The sequence below is a fragment of the Impatiens glandulifera genome, chromosome 1 (genome assembly GCF_907164915.1).
Source record: "Impatiens glandulifera chromosome 1, dImpGla2.1, whole genome shotgun sequence".
NCBI classification, from domain to species: domain Eukaryota; kingdom Viridiplantae; phylum Streptophyta; class Magnoliopsida; order Ericales; family Balsaminaceae; genus Impatiens; species Impatiens glandulifera.
The window spans coordinates 53,505,467-53,524,328 of record NC_061862.1 but is presented as its reverse complement, the minus strand read 5'-3'; the positions used below and the strand labels follow the sequence as shown (position 1 = coordinate 53,524,328).

Below are 18,862 nucleotides of genomic sequence, written 5' to 3'. Positions count from 1 at the left end.
GGAAGACTATCTTTGGATTTGACGGTCCTCTTGGCGCTTTCCTCTGCTTCCTTCTCAATGAACCCGGTAAAAGTTATCATCTTCCTTCCAAAACTCTGAACAACCAGAAGGTTGTTGAATATGTTTTTAGGGTGAAGAGGCTCAAGTGTAAGAAAAGGAAAAGAGATGTCTCCAACCCTCCTCTAACCGCAGTCTTAGAGACTTCTTAGGTTGAAGACTATCCTTTCCAGAAAAATGATAAAGGAAGAAGAAGAAGAGGAAGAAAATTTATGTTGATGTTGTTCTTGTTTTGAACTTATTATGCTATTTTTGGAAAATGTTTTGTTTGTTTCCTCTGTAAACATTCTTGAATATATGCTTTACTTGTTAATGGTATTTTGTGTTTATGAAGTTAATTTTCTGAATGATGCATGCTGTGGATAAACAGGAGTTTATTTATATGATAAATATTTAAGCTGTCGTATATGCAGGTTTTTAATATCATCATCAAAAATGGGGAAATTGTTGGGTCAAATTATTTTGACTAAGTGTTGAAATAGTTTGACTATTGAATTTTGATGATGAATGGATTATATATGCGTCTAACTGTTTTTGATGCAGGTGTATCGAAATCAGATTTTATAAGACTTGGTTCTAATGAGGCTCGTTAGACCGATTTGGTATTAGATGCATGGTATTAGACATGCAGTCTAACTCGTGGAGTTAGACGTGCAGTCTAATGAATTCGTAATTAGACGGCAGTCTAACTCGTGGAGTTAGACGTGCAGTCTAACTCGTGGAGTTAGACGTGCAGTCTAATGGATCCGTAATTAGACGTGCAGTCTAACTCGTGGAGTTAGACATGCAGTTTAATAGATCAGTAATTAGACGTGCAGTCTAACTCGTGGAGTTAGACGTGCAGTCTAATGGAACCGTAATTAGACATGCAGTCTAACTCATGGAGTTAGACGTGTAGTCTAATGAATTGTGAAAGTTAGACGTGTAGTCTAACTCCTTCAGACTAGTCTGAAGTAGAACTGTAATTAGACGTGCAGTCTAACTCCTTCAGATTAGTCTGAAGTGATTGTAATTAGACGTAAGTCTAATCTCATTAGACTAGGTGGTCTAATGGATTCTGTTATTAGACGGGGACGCTTGATTTCATTAGACAAGGTCGTCTAATTGAAATACGTCTAATGCTATGCTTAAACAGATTGCTTGAAGCTAGCACCCGCCTACCCACGTGCTATAGTTGTACGCTACTCTTGCTCCACTTTCTAGTGAAGATCAGTACGACAACCAGATGCAACCAATTAACTAATGACACGTAAGCGAATATCCTTCCCACTACTTGTTTTGCAGGTATATCTCTGAAGAATATTCGGCGCACTACATGTTGTGTACGGCCACGATCCTTGTATTCAGAGTCTGCTGTGTACTATGGAGGCGTTCCAATGGAAGAGTTCCACGTATCATTATGAAGATTCGACCGTTGGTACCTGTTCATATTTAAAGATTCTTAAGGACAACGGAAGAACATCTAGAACTTAGAGCGAACAAGCCTGAATCAAGAGAGGGAAATTAATCTTTTGAACTTTGAAATTGTTAGCTGCTTTCCTGAGTATACTGTGTGTTAATCAAGAAAGAGTTAGAATCAAAAACATCCTTTAGCTAATTGATATTCTTCATCTTGTAAGTTGAACAGAGTGTGTTCTGTTCAACAGTGAGCTAAGTGTGTGCAAACTATATTTGATTCAAATCATATCATAGTGAATCCTTCCGGTGGTTGGAAGAAAGGTGACGTAGGAGAGTTTGCTCCGAACATCCATAAACAAACTGCTGTGTCTTTTCATTTCTGGCATCCTCTCATTCTTCATCTTAAGCTTCAAACCTAAGTAAACATTTCCGCACTTAATTCTGTTTCAAGTGTTTACAAGGGTTTGCGTAGAATAGAAAGTGAATTAAATCCCTAACAAGATTTCTTTCAAACAGTTTTTCATAAGCCTTCATCAATCACCAGACCCCGTCTCTATTGATTAAGCTGATCCTATCAGAAGACAAAACTGCTATAAATGAATTGTCTTTAATGCTCAAACTATCATTTCAATGCTTGTAAAATAATCCATATAGCAATTCGATTGTCGACTTATATGAGACAGATTTCTTTAAATCAAGTCCTTCAAAAAGATGTTGCTACTAGTTTGGCTCGACATGACCAGACTTGTCCCATCTTCTCTCCGTCTTAAAAACACTCCACATGGACAAGTTTTTATCTTCTTAAAGCACTAAAATTTTCAAGATCTACACCTTTCTAGTTTACCTTCCTACTGTCATGTCTATTATTTGCTATCTTTTTAGTAATTAATGATTTTGATCACATTAACTATCTCAAATCGAATCATAATTGACGTGATTGATATTAACTTCACTAGTCTATGATGTTTTAGATTAAATGTTTAGTGCTTACATGAAAAGAAAAAAATGAGAGAATACATGTCATCTCACGCATGTATTGCATTACTCCATTATATGTTCTCTTATTTTCTTTGAAACTGTATCCATAATTATAAGCAATGTTGCAAAATATGATAAGGCCGAAGCATGAAAGAACCATCCATATAATAATAACATATCATACTAATGTCATATTCATTACAAACAAGATTGTAGTATGAGTGAGTCTTAACAAAAACCAATTCTCAAGCTATGACTAATTTTAGAAAGTTATGAAGGAAGAGCAATGATGTTGCTGTTTTGTTTTAGGATTTTAAAGATAGATTGTCACATAAGAAATCATGGCTCCTATCTTCTTTCTAATTCCAGTTACTTGGTGAAGAGTAGGTACATTTGAAATGCGTTACCTCATATTTTTATAAACCAGTTCATATTAAAAACAAAGCATTATTTTCATATATGTTATCGATTTTCTTGTTCATATAATGATTTAAATACTATGAAAGAAACAAACTATAATATAAAAATAAACTTATATTGGATCAAATTGTATGAAGCTGGAGAGATGGTCTGAAAAATTAAACCTGCTAAGCAAACCAAAAGAAACAGCCTAGATATGGTTTAAGCTTTGGAACATCCCAACACACATGTACAATGCAGAAGCTTTAAGTCACTTTACAAGTTTATTGGGAAAACCATTATACATGGACCCAATTACAGAAGGAGTAGAACAACTTACCTTTGCTAGAATAAGCATGGAAGTGCATCCTCGAAGTACGCTGCCAAAGAACATGACGGTAGTTGACAGGAAAGGAAAGTCTACAATCATGGAAATCTCATATGAATGGAGGCCAAACAGGTGTGTTTTCTGTGATACTTTTCAACATGCTAGTACTAAATGTGAAAAAGCAGTTGAGGAAGAGAATAAAATCCTAAAAGCCCAAGAAGAAGAAAAGCAGAAAAATGAAACGGAAGAATCAAGAATCAAAGAGAATATTGGGGAAGTTAAAGAAAATCAGCGAGGAAAAAATACAGAGGAAGAAATCAAGGAAGAATCAGAGAAGGAAGAAAGTAATGATGTAGAGGAAGAAAGTAAGGTAGAATTAAATAATGAAGAAATCAACGAAACTGATGAAATAGGGGATACTGAAGAAGATAAACCTAAAGACAATGAAGATGAAGAGGCAGAAGATGAAATCAAAGATACAATAGAGAAGAAAAATACCGAGGAAACCAAGGTTGTTGATCCTCAAACACGTAAAACTGAAATTGAGAAAAGTAGTGACAAAAGCCCTGAAATCCTGAAGAAGAATACATTTTATTATGTTAGTACGAGTTCATATAGAGGAAGATTAAACAATAAGAGTAGACAAACATCATCATCAGCTTCAATTCAATCTCCCTTCATGAAGAACGCAAGAATAATGGGATGTGGAAGAAGACAATATGATCAAAAGGTGGATATGGAGACAATATAGGTTGGGATAGCTAGATTGTAGTCTTTGTTCATTATAATTTGTGTTTTGTAATGTGATTTGACTGCCACCATTCAGAAACTTTTGGGTCTTTTGTTTGTCATCTTACAATTAAAATTAGGGTTTGTCTAGTTTTGATTATTTACCCCTCCCACTTTTGGGTCTTTTAATGAAATGGTGTTAAACCGTTTTCCAAAAAAAATAAACTAGGGCTTTGTCCTTAAGAATATAAAAATTTTCGACGACAATGAGAGTTTTATTTCTCTTCACGAAATTGGATCAGGACTCGAAGGTACAAATATGGAGTAATTTCGTACTGTTTTGTTTCAAAAGAGCTAGAAAGAAGAGTCACGTTGAGAGAAACACTTTTGCGTTGAAAAAGAGAAATCTACGGACGGGATGAATTGCAGCGAACAAGAAAGTTTTTTTTTAGCAATTTTGTTTATTTTTATTTTTTCTCTCTACATCTAACGTGGCATGCCTTAATCATTTCTCTATTTTAAAAATTGATGATGTCTCCTTTCAGCCAAGTAACTTCTCAGTGTTACACATAATCCAAAATAAGAATGTCCATAATAAAATAGACATTTGAATAGGTAGATGCAACATAAGATCACTAATTTGACGGCGAGATATTGTTGATGTCGATTTATTTGTGCAATTAACAAAAGAGAGGTCGCAACAACTACGACATAATATCAAAAGAGTTTGAGAAAAAAAAGTGAGGTTGAGAGACGGCGCAACGACCAACGACAACGACCAACGACATGATTGATTCTTGATTAAATAATGAGGCACAAAACTCTCCAACAACCAACATGGTGATGATTGTTTCTTGACTAAATAATGAGGTAGAGAGCCATGACAAAAAATAACAACTGCAATAAATTTTCGAAACTATAATATTCGAAAGAAAATATCAAAACATATTATATAAAGCCCAACATAAGTGCATAAAATAATGTGTCTCAACCGAGTTACAATTTCATTAACCTTCTCTAATATTGCAGAATTTATTAGATATTAAAACTCTCCGACCATTACTATTTCGATAATTACAGAGACATCAAAATATTGTGAATCAACATCTTCAAGAACAAACTCGCTCTGATACCATGTTAAAAATTAAGTGGAACTAGAAAAATATTGCATTGAGTAATTTGAGTCTCTTCCTCTATTAGATATGTCACGTCTATTCTAAAGACACTAAATTATATGTATAAAAAATTACTATAATAATATGGTAATGATATAACACAATATCTAAGGTTTTTAATAATATTCTTAAACATAATTAAGAATTGTAAATACTAATTTGGCTAATTGTTGTGGAGATAATATAAATAGCAAATATATAGAATATAAAAAAAGTAGAATATAAAAAAGAGACGAAGTGATTCAAATTATGATACTTTAGTGTACATCTAAAGAATTTTTTTTCTAAATTCTCATTCTCACCGATCCTTCAAAGGTGATCTAGTAGAAATAGTTGACCTAAGAGATTAAAATATCACGAGTTCGATTCCTATTGAAAGTACTTTGAATGGAAGTGGGGTGTCAAGTTAGTACTCCATTTCTTACTCTTACAAAAATCAATAAATTAAAAATATAGAATTAATGACTAATCCAAGAAAAAACATGCTTGCATGAAGGAAGTTTGAGCTTGAATGCAACATCTTTGGCTTTACAGGATTATTAATCATAAATCGAATATCTTTTTTCCTTTTTTTTTGGTAAGGCGGTCCTATGCGAGTTTTTTTTATTATAAAGTAATCAAGTCGATACCAAACATATACTATATTCATTCACAACCTTCTAATAATAATAAGAGATCTTTCCCGTTTAATACATTGTTTCTCATTTTCCGATAACCTCAAATATTTCTTTTGAGTTTGAAAGACATATATCGACGATAATAGTGAGCCGACTATGATCAAGTGTGTAACACTCCGAACTCGATTACTATTACCTTGATGAAATAGAGTACAAATACGTCCATACAAACAAATGAGCCACTACATATTAAACTCAAAGGACACCCATGCAAGTATTTATAGTTTATTATTATTACTTTTACAAAGAATTCATATTTATTGTGATTTTTCGATATCAGATATTTGACTATTTAAGATCGATAAAAGGAATTTATTATGTTAATGAATAAAGGCTTCTTGGAAAACCTAATCCAATTCGCTTGGCCAAGATATTAAAAAAAAAAAAAAAAAGAAAGTTGATAAAGTCTTTTTCTACGTTTGATCCAATGATCATAATGTCAAGTTTATTTATATATGCAAATTATAAATATTAATTGTTTCAAACATTAAATGAAATCAAACATTAGCAAATCTTAATTGATGATATTTTATATTTGAAACATTTAAATATATAATAAATTGTTATTAAATTTTATTTTCTTATTTTAAAAATAATTAAACACTTTAAAAACCATGAAAACAATGTTTTGACCAAGTGTTGAATGTTTCCGACCGTGATCTATAAAAACCCCCCGTCTTGGATCATTCATCATCTATTCTCGTAGCCGTAGTCCCAACAATTTAGGTGGGGTGAGGGGGACTCGGAGATTCTCTCACCGATCGATCGATCGCTCGATCGAACTCACCACTGAATCAGCCAGCCGCGATATACTAGTCGATCGAGTTCTTGATGATCATCTGTTAGTTTTACTACTCAATTTGTTGTGCGCTAGGAAGATTAATTAAGGTAACAATGGCGGAGAACAACGCATCGCCAGCGCCGAATCCTATCCAACCCACCAATTCGATTGAAACCATGTCTCAAAATCAAGCAAACCCTAATAACGTGGCCATGACCGCTGTTTCATCACGTTCGAATATATCTCAATCGCCCGCGAACGATGTGCCGCAAATCTCATCGCCATCTCTCCCACCTCAAGTTCCATCAACGCCATCCCAGCAACAGCAACAACAGCAACAACAGCAACAACAACAATTGATTACATCATCTACTGTCGGTTTGGATTATCAGCAAAAGCCCCAACAACAGCAGCAGTCACAGCAATTGCTACAACAGCAACAGCAACATCAATTTCAGATGCAACAGCAAAACAATTTGTTGACGACCTCGAATTTCCAAATTCAGCCAAACATTCAGAGGTCACCTTCATTGTCTAGAATGAATCAGATGCAGCAACAACAGCAACAGCAGCAACAGCAGCAACAGCAGCAACAGCAACAACAGCAACAACAGCAACAGCAACAACAGCAACAGCAACAACAACAGTTTGCTGGAATGGGTACTTTGAGACAGCAAGCTGGGATATACGGGCAGATGAATTTTGGGGGGAATTCATTATCGCAACAGCAGCAAATTCAACAACAGCAGAACCAGCAACAACAAATGAATGCAGGTAATTTGGGGCGATCGGGTTTGGTAGGACAAAACAGTCAGTTGCCCATGTTATCCGGACCAGCTGCAGCTCAAGCTCAAGCTCAGCTGAATTTGCAGTCTCAACTCCTGACTTCGGTAAGAATTGTTTTGTTAGAGGAGCTATTTTGAATTGAACGTTAACAGTTGTTTCGCGTTATATACTGTTTTCATGAGAACTTCTATACAATTAAGTTATGTACTTTTATTGTTGCAGCCGAGACAAAAAGCTGGGTTAGTACAAGGGTCTCAATTCCTTCCTGGCAATTCATCTGGGCAACAATTGCAAGCAATTGGGATGATGAATCCTCTCAACTTGAGCTCTCAAATTAGACCAAATGGAACCCTACCTTATCCTCAACAAAGGATTCAGGGTCAAATGAGACAGCAGTTATCACAACAAAGTCCACTCACTGCAAATCAGGTATTAATTTATTAGTGTAATTTCACTTTTTTTTTAATTTTAGGGAAATGTATAGTGTTATCGAAAGCTCAAATAGGCTGGGAGCTCAGATGATTTTGGTGGTTATGCATTTTGATGGGTTGGTTTACCACCCTGTTTCTTCCTTATGCTTTTCTATGATCTCCTGTAGCCCCAAGCTACGTTTTGAGTGCTTTGCCTGTAATAACTTATGTGCTTTACATTAGGAAGTCAGTTATAAATGTCAACCATTATTTTTCGTAAATATAATAACTTGCATGGTGTAAATTTCCAAGAACAAAGAACTGCATAAAATGTCAAGCAACATTTTCATCACCCATTATTTGCCCACCAGTGTTCCATAATAGAAGGTCACCTATAAGGGGAAATAAATTGATGACGAGTTAATGCGATGAATGTATATTATGAAGAGGATCTTGATAGAAGATATAGAGAGTTCTAGCGCATTAATAATGAGAGTTCTAGCGCATTAATGATGAGAGTTCACAGTCAAGATTACGATTGCTTATCTTGTTACAGACATGATTTATTTATATTTTTATTACTTTTCCCGTCTCTGTAATTCTCCCACCTAACATTGTTATTTCTTTTACTGTCTTCTTTCCACGTGTTGCATTCTTACCGGCATCTTTCTAAACTCATGGATCACTTCTGCTCATTTTCTGACCGTCGGATTTGACTTTAGAAAACCCTGAAGACACATGCCATATTGGATCATTGTCTCATTAGACTTAAAAATTTACTGCATTTTTTCCTTTAGTGGTAAATGTTTTTACAAAGAGTTGGCTGTTATATAAATCCTACATATCCGACTTGATTCCTTGATGAAACCCTAGTCTGGCCGAGCTAGTCCATGACTTTCTGGTAGGTTTCTCAGGATTTCTCTGAAGAACGGTATGAACATCAAACTTCTGCTTCCAGAAAGAATTACTGTATCTTCTTCTATTACAAAAGAATTAGACACACAGTACTGTGAAATTTGAATTCCTTACGTAAACCTTCTCGTATTTAATAATTTGAAACCTTTTCGATCATCAAATTTTTTATCGCAATGAATTTTCCTTTTCGGTCATCAAATTTTTTCATCGCATTGAATTTTTTCATCAAACCTTTTCTAATTTGATTTTTTTTCATCGCATTGATATTACCGGCTTCGTTGGTTTATAGGAGCGTGTTGAGTTGATTTTTGTAGATGGTGAGTTGAGAATTGGATTACTCTAGAAAATAAGTAAGAAACGAGAATACAAAGCGACTTAATGATTTCTTTAGAGGTGAGGATAGAATTTAATGAACCAGATAGGCTCATTTGAAAATATAATTTAGGGTTTCTATTTATAAATTCAATCTAAACCTCACATATGTGAAACATGTTCTAGTTATTACCAATCCTATCAAAGTTTGTTCAATCTACATTGTGTGCTTGTTCTTACACTTAATTCCTCCTGTGTAGCGAATATCTTTCAATTTTGTTCATAAATGCAGCTTAGATCCTTATGTTTGGACTATGTTTGCCTCCTCCAGGGAAAAACCCTGGTCTCAAAGTACATATATTTATGTTGAAGTTGAATTCATTTCATCTTTTGGGTATATGATGTTTTTTTGGAAAATCACTTTTATACATTTCAGAAACTACAAGCTCAAGGCATTTCAAGAACATCGTTTATGACCCCCCAGCTAACTGCATTGGCTCAGAATGGACAATCGGCTATGATGCCAAACTCACTAGCACAACAACAGTGGTTAAAACAATTCTCAGGAATGTCTGCTCCTAACTCTCCTTCATACAATCTGCAGAGGCAACAACAGGCCGTTCTTCAGCAACAACTTTCTGCTGCATCTCCTCAAGTGCAACAAAATGCCATGAATTTGAATCCACAGCAGTTCTCCCAGCTTGTACAGCAGCAGCAGATGCAATCGCAGATCCATCAGCAACAACAACAGCAGCATCCACAGCAACAGATTTTGAATCAACAACAGCAGCAGTCACCTAGGATGACCATGCCTGCTGTTCAGAAGACTCTAAGTTTGACAGGGTCCCAGCCTGATGCTACTGCTTCTGGGGCAACAACTCCTGGAGGGAGTTCAAGTCAGGGAAATGAAGCAAGTAATCAGTTTCTTGGAAAGAGAAAGATTCAGGATTTGGTTTCCCAGGTCATTTCTAACATCTAAATTATTTGGAAATTCTTATTGTTTCTGTTTTTGTATCTGGATCCGATTCCAGCTTCTACAAAAAAATGTTTTTTTTTTTAGGAAAGGACGAGGAAAGAAAGGTTGTGAACAAATAAATAAAAACAATTACTAACTAGTTACATTTCTCAATTAATACGAAAAAGAAAACACTAGAGAAATTAAAACTTATGCAACAAAACTGGTTAAGCAACATTTTTGAAGCGTCGATACCCCCATTCCATGTAAAGTAACAATTTTTTTAGTGGAGTTGGCAACTTTATTCCATATTCCACTTTGAGTAATTGCACATTCTTGAATCTCCTTCCACACTGCTCCTCATTTCTAGGTCTGGAACAAAAAACTTTTGCATTTCTCTCCTTCCAGATTTCATAAACACAAGCTGCAAACGAACATTTGTATAGCGTGGAAAACAAGTTTTTTCCCTTTGTACTCGTAATCATCCATCCTTTAACATTGTTCCAGTCATTAGGAACATCATTCTTCATCATTGTTTGATTAAGGTTGAGCCAGATAACCAGTGTAAGAATATTATAGAAAGAGGTGATCACACATTTCTTTTTCTTAGGTCTCTCTTACTATATTTAGTTTCCAAACATTTTGTACCTAGAACGTGTCTAAACAATAAGTGTTTCCAAATGGGGTAGCTTTGTGGGTTGTACTTTATATGTGATTTAAAATATGAACTGTAATCTTTTGCTTGAGATTTTGTAATCCCTCCAGGAAGTACTTTCCCTCTTACTGAATTGTCATTCCTTTTTATAAAAGTTTCCTCAAAATGCAATAATTAGTTTGATGCTCCATATTTGTTTTAATTGGAGCATTATGATGTTATTGACTAATTGATGTTAGTTATTTAATTGATAAATAATTCTTGTTGGAAATTCAGATTGATCCTCAGGCAACGCTGGATCCTGATCTTGAAGATTATCTATTGGAGCTTGCTGATGAGTTCATTGACTCCGTGAGGCTTTCTGGCTTTTTAGATATTCTTATAATGTGTTTGGGCTCTTGTTGAAGGAAACTTGTCTTAATACTTGCTTTCGCATGATATTGGCCTAGACATTTTCTTGTGCATATTGATGTAGTAAGAATAAGATACTATATTATTGTTTTGGGGAAGTTGTAAGAAAATATAAGATGATGAGTATGAAGATAACAATATGATTCAACTTATAAAAATGGAATGCTGTTTAAGGGATATAGAAGTCATGCTAGTTCTCCTTTAATTTCCAAAAAAAATCATAATCCTCTTGAAGTCATCAAAACATGATTATATTCTAACTGGGTAAATCTTATCACACCTATTGGCAGGTAACTACATTTTCTTGCAATTTGGCAAAGCATCGGAACTCCTCAACCCTGGAGGCCAAGGATGTATTGTTGCATTTAGGTCTGTAATTCTTCCATTTCTAATTTAATAGATTTCACACACTTTTCAATAGATATTTATGCTTCTTTTGATTGAAAAAAACTATTCTACAAAGTGATTCACTTTAATCTCTTCCATAAGCCTTGTTTCTTATATGCTAGAGTTTTCTTAATTTGTTCAGAAGATTACTTATTAACTTGTCTAGAAGATTACTAGAACGTTCGATTCTTTCCAAACAATCATTAAAAATCATATATATGTCATTTATCTTCAATTTGATCTGTTTCTTCTTATCTGTATCCATGAAAATTGATTGTTGCCCGCCTTTTATTTTCTTTGATGATTCTATTATTTTTTTGAAATACTACTTCTCTAACTGTCAGTGAGTGCAGTTTATCATAAATCTAAGACTGTTCAAACTACTATTTAGTATATCCCCTGTATTCAATTTACCCAAAACATTTTGCTTATTTTTTCGATTCTGGAAACAGCAAAATGATTCTTCTTTCCTCTGATTATATTCCCCTGCTGGGTTTGCTTAACATATATATCCCTTCATCTAACTCATTGTAATCTTTTGCAGAAAAAAACTGGAACTTGAATATTCCTGGTTATTCAAGTGAAGAGAAGAAATCTAAGACAACTCATGTAAGCATATTCCATATTTATAGCTTATTTACTTTAAATCCAAGAACCACAGAGATGCAATCATATGCTTAAGTAGTTTGTGGATATAGTACATTTTAGTACAAGACTTAATAAAAGGTAAAAGAAGTAAAATGAAATAAAAACTGGTTAGGACCTTATACTAAAATTTCTTCAATTTTTTTTTGTTCAGCCTATTTGAAAACTAATATTTCACTCTCGTAGAAGCAATGCTTTGTTTTGCTTTCTTCCATTTTTTTTCCTTTGTGCGACTTATTTTTATTATAACGCAAGTCATTTTTCTCAAAAATAAATATATTTGTCACAATCACTATTCCAGTGGAAGGTACTTTTTTTTCCTTTCGTATAGGAGTTAATTTTTGCTTCGTTTGGTAGAGTATGTTTTTTGTATACCCACGATCACGATTCCATAGAAAATCTCTAAAGTTAGAATTGAAAGTGATTTTTTCGTTTAGTGTATGATTTTTCTGGATCATGTTGCAGATCATAGTGTGATTTTAGTTACTTCATTTGGTATACAAATTATTTTCTAAATCAAGATCCAAATTATAGTGTATTTAGAGAATAGTTTTTGGATCATGATCAGATTATTAACAAATCATAACATATTGTAGATTTTTCTGCATCATCATGGTCAAAATGTTGATAACAAAACAACCCATATAGATGTTTGTTAATAAGAAGATTGATTTGTAACTTCCTAATTTCCTTGCAGACTCCAAGCGAGGCCCACCAAAGTCGTCTTGATGCGGTGAGAAGACTTATATTATCATTAATTTTTGTTCTTGATAATGATGTATCATTGTTGTAATTGTGTTGACATAGAACTATTTTGGGGCAGGTGCGCTTGCTTATGGAACAAACCAATTCCGAGACAACTAATCAGAATACCCGTAAAGAAACAGTTGTTACACATGGTCTTGTCAACCCCATGAATACCAACCACCTTCCAATAAGGCCGTCCTTGAGCTCAGATCGATTGGTTTCTCAGTCTAATTCATCGTCCCAAATATTGCAGCAAACAAATAGGTTCTAATATAATAGTATGTCGTAGACTATTTAATTTGAGAAAAGAAAAATGACTGATTGAAGGAAAAATGTTATTTACATGGTGTCAGTTTACAGTCGACTTAGTACAATTTTTATTTTTTCCTTTTCTTAACAATTTGTTGTTTTATAAATTATTGACAATTTGGCTTATTTTGCAATGGAACTGAGAACAATAATTATGTAAATAGTTTGTCAATGTCACAGTTTTAAGTTCTTAGTTATTACCATTGAAAGTACATTTCTTGATCACTCTCCTTTGGGTGAAGAGGAGTAAGTCCAAATCTAAGATCTAATTGGATGTTAAGATTCTTAGAATATAAAAAATATTTGAATTATAGTTGTTAGAGGATCAGGTGGGGCTCAATATAACCATCTTTTGATAGATGGGTACTTCAATAGAGATGTTAAACTTGATAAGGACAAGGGTATTTAGATTAATGTGGACCTTATTTCTTAGGAAAACTATACTTTTTAAATATTAGTGCCATATATTTATGACTGTGATGTTTTGTTTGATGATGTTCTTGTTATATTTGTAAGCTTTTGTTAATTTTGTCTTCCTAATTAAACTACTTTTGATCATTAAGTCAGTTGGGATCTAAAGTTGAAATTTTTGTCTATTAGATCAAAAATTTAAGTTCAATGTTCACTAAGAACTTTGCATGTTTCTAACTATACAAATAAGTTTTAGTTATTATATTTCTTCTTCTCACTATCTATAACTATTTAAATTCAATTAAAAACCTTAGTTATTTAAGCCTAACGACCAAAATATATAAAAATACTATTGTTCACTTTGTCACCAAATACATCCGAAACACATAACATAAAATTTAGCATTAACGAGCTCGAAGATCCTCAAGAAAGATCAATGAGTTCACCGACTGTTTTCACCGATTTTTCAGAAGAGATCTTTCATATCGTCATAATAATAGCGTTGTGGAGTAAACACACCGGTTGACTGCGATCACTGAAAGTCTTACGGTACATTTTGAGTCAAATATCCACCAGAAAATAATCCGTATTTGAAGTTGTCGACTCAATCCAACCGAACTCACAATTTCTAACATTCGATGTATCAAAACTTTATTAAAATGACTTTTTTAAGGATTTGGGACTTTACTTCACATTCAAATCAAATGGGGCTAACTGTCAACTATAAACCAAGTAAAAACACTGAGCAAAAAAAACATGTTTGGACGAATTTATGTGAGATGATATAAATTCTTAAAAATTTAAATTTTAGAAAACTAACTGGATTCATTTAAACTAAGAAATTCTCATTACATATCGTATTACCCTGATCTCTTAGATAATTGATTTTAAACATATTTTCTTTTGAAATCATTAGGTATTGGTTTGGTTTAGGGGATGATCTCCTAAAGTAACCTTGTTTTGCGTTTACTTTCCCAAACTAACCTAGTTTATTCATTCATTCCCAAACTAACTTAGTTTATTATTCAAACTCAGTCATTTTACATTTAAAATTTATTATATATAAAATTAAATTATTTATATTTTGATATATAATTTAAATTATTATTTTTATAAATTAAATTATTTATATTTTGATATATATTTTAAATTATTATTTTTATAAATTTAATTATTTATATTTTGATATATAATTTAAATTTGATTATTTTTTATAAATTTAATTATTTATATTTTAATTTATATATATATATATATTTACATTTTAATTATTATTTATATATATAATAAATATTTTCTTTAACATTCTAATAAATAATTGATAAATACTAATAAATTTAAAATATTTTAACTATAATAATATAATAATTATATATTCCTTAAAACGTTTTTAAATTTATAAATTATTTATTAAATATAATAATATTTTTAATTAATATTTTAACCTTAGAAATATGGTAATCTTTTTATTATATTTAATAAATAATTGATAAATTTAAAAACGCGAATATTTAATTATTATATTGTTATGGTTAAAATATTTTAAATTTATTAGTATCTAACAATTATTTATTAGAATTATTTAATATTTATAATTGAAATGTAAATATATATATATATATATATATATATATATTTATTAAAATACAAATAATCAAATTTATAAAAAATAATTATATTTAAATTATATATCAAAATATAAATAATTTAATTTATAAAAATAATAATTTAAAATATATATCAAAATATAAATAATTTAGTTTATATAAATAATATTTTAAAATATATATCAAAATATAAACTTTATATATAATAAATTTTAAATGTAAAATAAATAAATAAATAAATAAATAAATAAAAAATTTGAATAGTAAACTAGGTTAGTTTGGGAATGAATGAACAAACTAGGTTAGTTTGGGAAAGTGAACGTGAAACAAGGCTGGTTTAGGACTGAAATTATTTTGTTTCTTATTTTAACATATTTAATTAACCTATTCTTTATTAAACCAATTACTAAAAGACCGCATTAGTCATACTATAGAGCATGTTATGTGCAAAAGTCAATTTTCTTATAAGATATGTAAAGTCTGTAAGTTAAAATATACTTAAATGAGCTGAAGTTGAATTTAACATCTTTTAAAATATATGTCTTATTAAGTTATATTTTAAAATAACATCTCATTAATAATATTTTTTATTTTTTATTTTAACCTAGACACATATTCAGAAAATATTTTCAGAACTATGAAATTCATTTTAACACTAAATTTTAAATTGAAATATATACTTTAATATAAAATTCATTTGACTATGTTGGAATGAAGGTTTTTTTTTCCAAAATTTGGTTGGAAATGATCAAATCGGGTTAAAGCTGATTGGGACGAAATTGTCATGTTTGGTATTATTCTTCCCCAATATGGAAATGTTGGGGGACTATTGTCCCTAGCATGGTCATGTTCGGGATCATTTCGTTCATAGCATGGACATGTTCGGAATGAATGGTGTAATTTTTATTCATTAGTCTTTTTTGTTAATACAATTTCTCTCTTATTCTGCAGTTTCATGGATTCTGAAGTTCAAATCATGATGTTCAAATCCCTAATGTTGGAATGACTTTTCAAACCGAGAAGGAGCTTCGCGAATATTCTTGAGTCAACACTCTTTATTTATTCAACAAAAGTATTTTTCTGTTTTACCAATGCAAAAATAAATATAAACATAAATGTGAAATATAAACACTTTTAGATAGAGAAATTCAGATTATTACAAAGGCTTTAGATGTTTTATATTGTTCCTCCCATAGTAAATCTTCGGGCAATGGGAGATTGTTAATTATTTGGATTTTTTTATGTTGATGCAATATACATAATAATGAGAATATTTTAAAATATGGAACATAATTTGTAAAACATGAGCATTTTATTTAAGATATCATATGGTTAGGTAGCCAAAAAATGAGAATGTTCTAAAATATTGGAGAGGTTACTTACAAGATCAGCCTTCTTTAAGTCTTCAGATGATAAATGAAATAATTTCATTTCTTCTTTAATTATAATGGAAAAACAATCTCGAAAAAGATGTGTACTCTGCAGATGAACATTATATTAAAAAAATAATAATCATATAAAAAAATCTTACATATGTAGATGCAGAGAAACAAATTCTCAAGATGATGGAAGTTTTCTTTGTGCGGTAATTGATCATTAGGGTCAGACATCAACTATTCCAGATTCCATATATGTTTGACTTTTCAGTGAAAGCACGTGTCCTCTATTTAGCGTGACTTGATCGCTCTTGAATAAAACTTCACTACAAAGACAAATGAAGAAAACACTGTTGGAATTATTTCTAATATTTGGGTACATATATTATTTAATAATTGTATATTAGTTGTTATCATAATAAAGATTAAAGCTCAATTAAAGTGATCTATTAAAGTATAAAGATTATGGGGCTTATTTAGACATCTATAATAAATGTGGGGATATATTTGTGTAGAAACAGAAATACCATTTATTATTTCGTTGATGGGCCGAATAATAAATGGGTATATTAGCTAGGTCCCCAACCCATATAAATAGCCTACCTATTTGTTTCTCTCATCAGAACAATAAGATTTATGTTCATCTCTCAAGAACACTAAAGAAGAAGGCTATCGATATAGGGTTGGAAGACTTAAACCCCACCCACATCTGACATTCCGATCCAGGTTCAGATCCAGAACAAAAAGATCCACATTCAGATTCAAGTCCAGATTCAAGATTAAGAGAAGATCAAGAAGAAGAGAATAACGAAGAACGGCTTAATGAACCGTTCTGCATTCAAGATCCAGGTACGTTTCCGCAATTACAGTTTATCTCGATTTATCGACATAGAGTATACAGATTATAGACTTAAGGATTAAAGATTTAGACTAAAGAAACTAACAAGTGGTATCAGAGCCTCTCTATGTCGATTTATTGAGATTTAATAAGGATAAAGATAGATTGTTGAATTTGGTTAACAAGATTATGAATAACAATTAAATTTTATGTATATTCCCATTGAATAAACAGATTCAGAATAAGGAAATTGAATAAATTGAATTGAATGTTCATTTTAAGGATAAGGAAGTTGAACAGGTTTAATTTTGCTTTATTTTTGTTTCTCACTTACAGTTAGGGTCAAATAAGACTAAATATTATGTATAAAACAAAATGTGAGATAATTAAGAATAAGTTAATTCTATTATATATATATATATATATATATATATATATATATATATTTGATTTGAGGTTATATAATTGTTATTAATTAAAGAATATGAATAGACATTTATAAATGTTCTTGATCTAATATGTTTTTATTTACTGAATTATAAACAATAAATTATTTTGATGTATATGTTATAGTAAAGAATTAAAGACTCTAGACATCTAAATGATTTTTCAGAAATCATAAAGAATAAACGGTTTTAGAATCATAAAGAATAAAGAAGATGGAAAAGTTTTATTTCAAGAATTGGATTTAATTATTAATTTAAAAATAATAATTCAAATTAATAACCTGAATTTAAGTCTGGTAAAGAAGTTGAATTTATTTTTTTAAAGAATTGGTCAAATTAATATCTATTTATTATTAATTAGATAATTAAAGAGATATTAATAAATATATTATATATATTTCGGTTATATATATATATATATATATATATATATATATATATATATATATTTTGAGTACGAATTAATTAAGGAAATTTGAATTTTAGAATAATAATTTATTATCATTCTAATTATATAAGTATGTAAGGAATTAAGGAATTAGTTTTGGAATAATAATTAATTATTATAATTAAATTAAGGAATTAAAATAATAATAATAATATTTTAATTAGTTAAAGATTGAAGTAATATTTATTTCTGAAATAATTGTTATTGTATTAATACATTTATATATAATTAAGAATAAATAAAATATAAAATGAAATTCTGGAATTTTAATATATACCTATAATATAGGTTATGATTTGAGAATTAAGTAAAGAAAAATAGTTATCATGTTTATAATATTTTATAAATATTGATTACATTATGTTTGTAATATATTTAATGAATTAGTATAAAAACGGATGAATACATCTATTTAATTTTAATTTATGACTTAACTAATGTATGGAATATATTCAGAAATTAAGAAAAAAAGTCAATTTATATAAATATATTCAGAAATTAAGAAAAGACAAGAATAAAGAGATTATTATTTTATTAATAATAATAATTTATAATTAAAGAATAAATAAATATCAATAACTTATTTATTAAGAATTAAATTAAGTTATTTATCAAGAATTAAGGAAATCAATTAACCTAATAATTGATAAATTTAGAATTTTGGGTAATCTGTGTAATTGAT

At 30.6% G+C, this 18,862-nt stretch overlaps 1 protein-coding gene across 1 annotated transcript; it reads left to right on the top strand.

Annotated features, from left to right (window-relative positions):
• Positions 1-6,435: 6,435 nt before the first annotated feature.
• On the top strand, positions 6,436-13,254 carry LOC124936671 (transcription initiation factor TFIID subunit 12b). The gene is made up of 8 exons (XM_047477191.1): positions 6,436-7,412; positions 7,531-7,737; positions 9,382-9,906; positions 10,832-10,906; positions 11,257-11,335; positions 11,898-11,962; positions 12,696-12,731; positions 12,822-13,254. The coding sequence occupies exons 1-8, from the start codon at positions 6,636-6,638 to the stop codon at positions 13,014-13,016; spliced, it is 1,959 nt and encodes a 652-aa protein (XP_047333147.1). The 5' UTR covers positions 6,436-6,635; the 3' UTR covers positions 13,017-13,254.
• Positions 13,255-18,862: the final 5,608 nt, after the last annotated feature.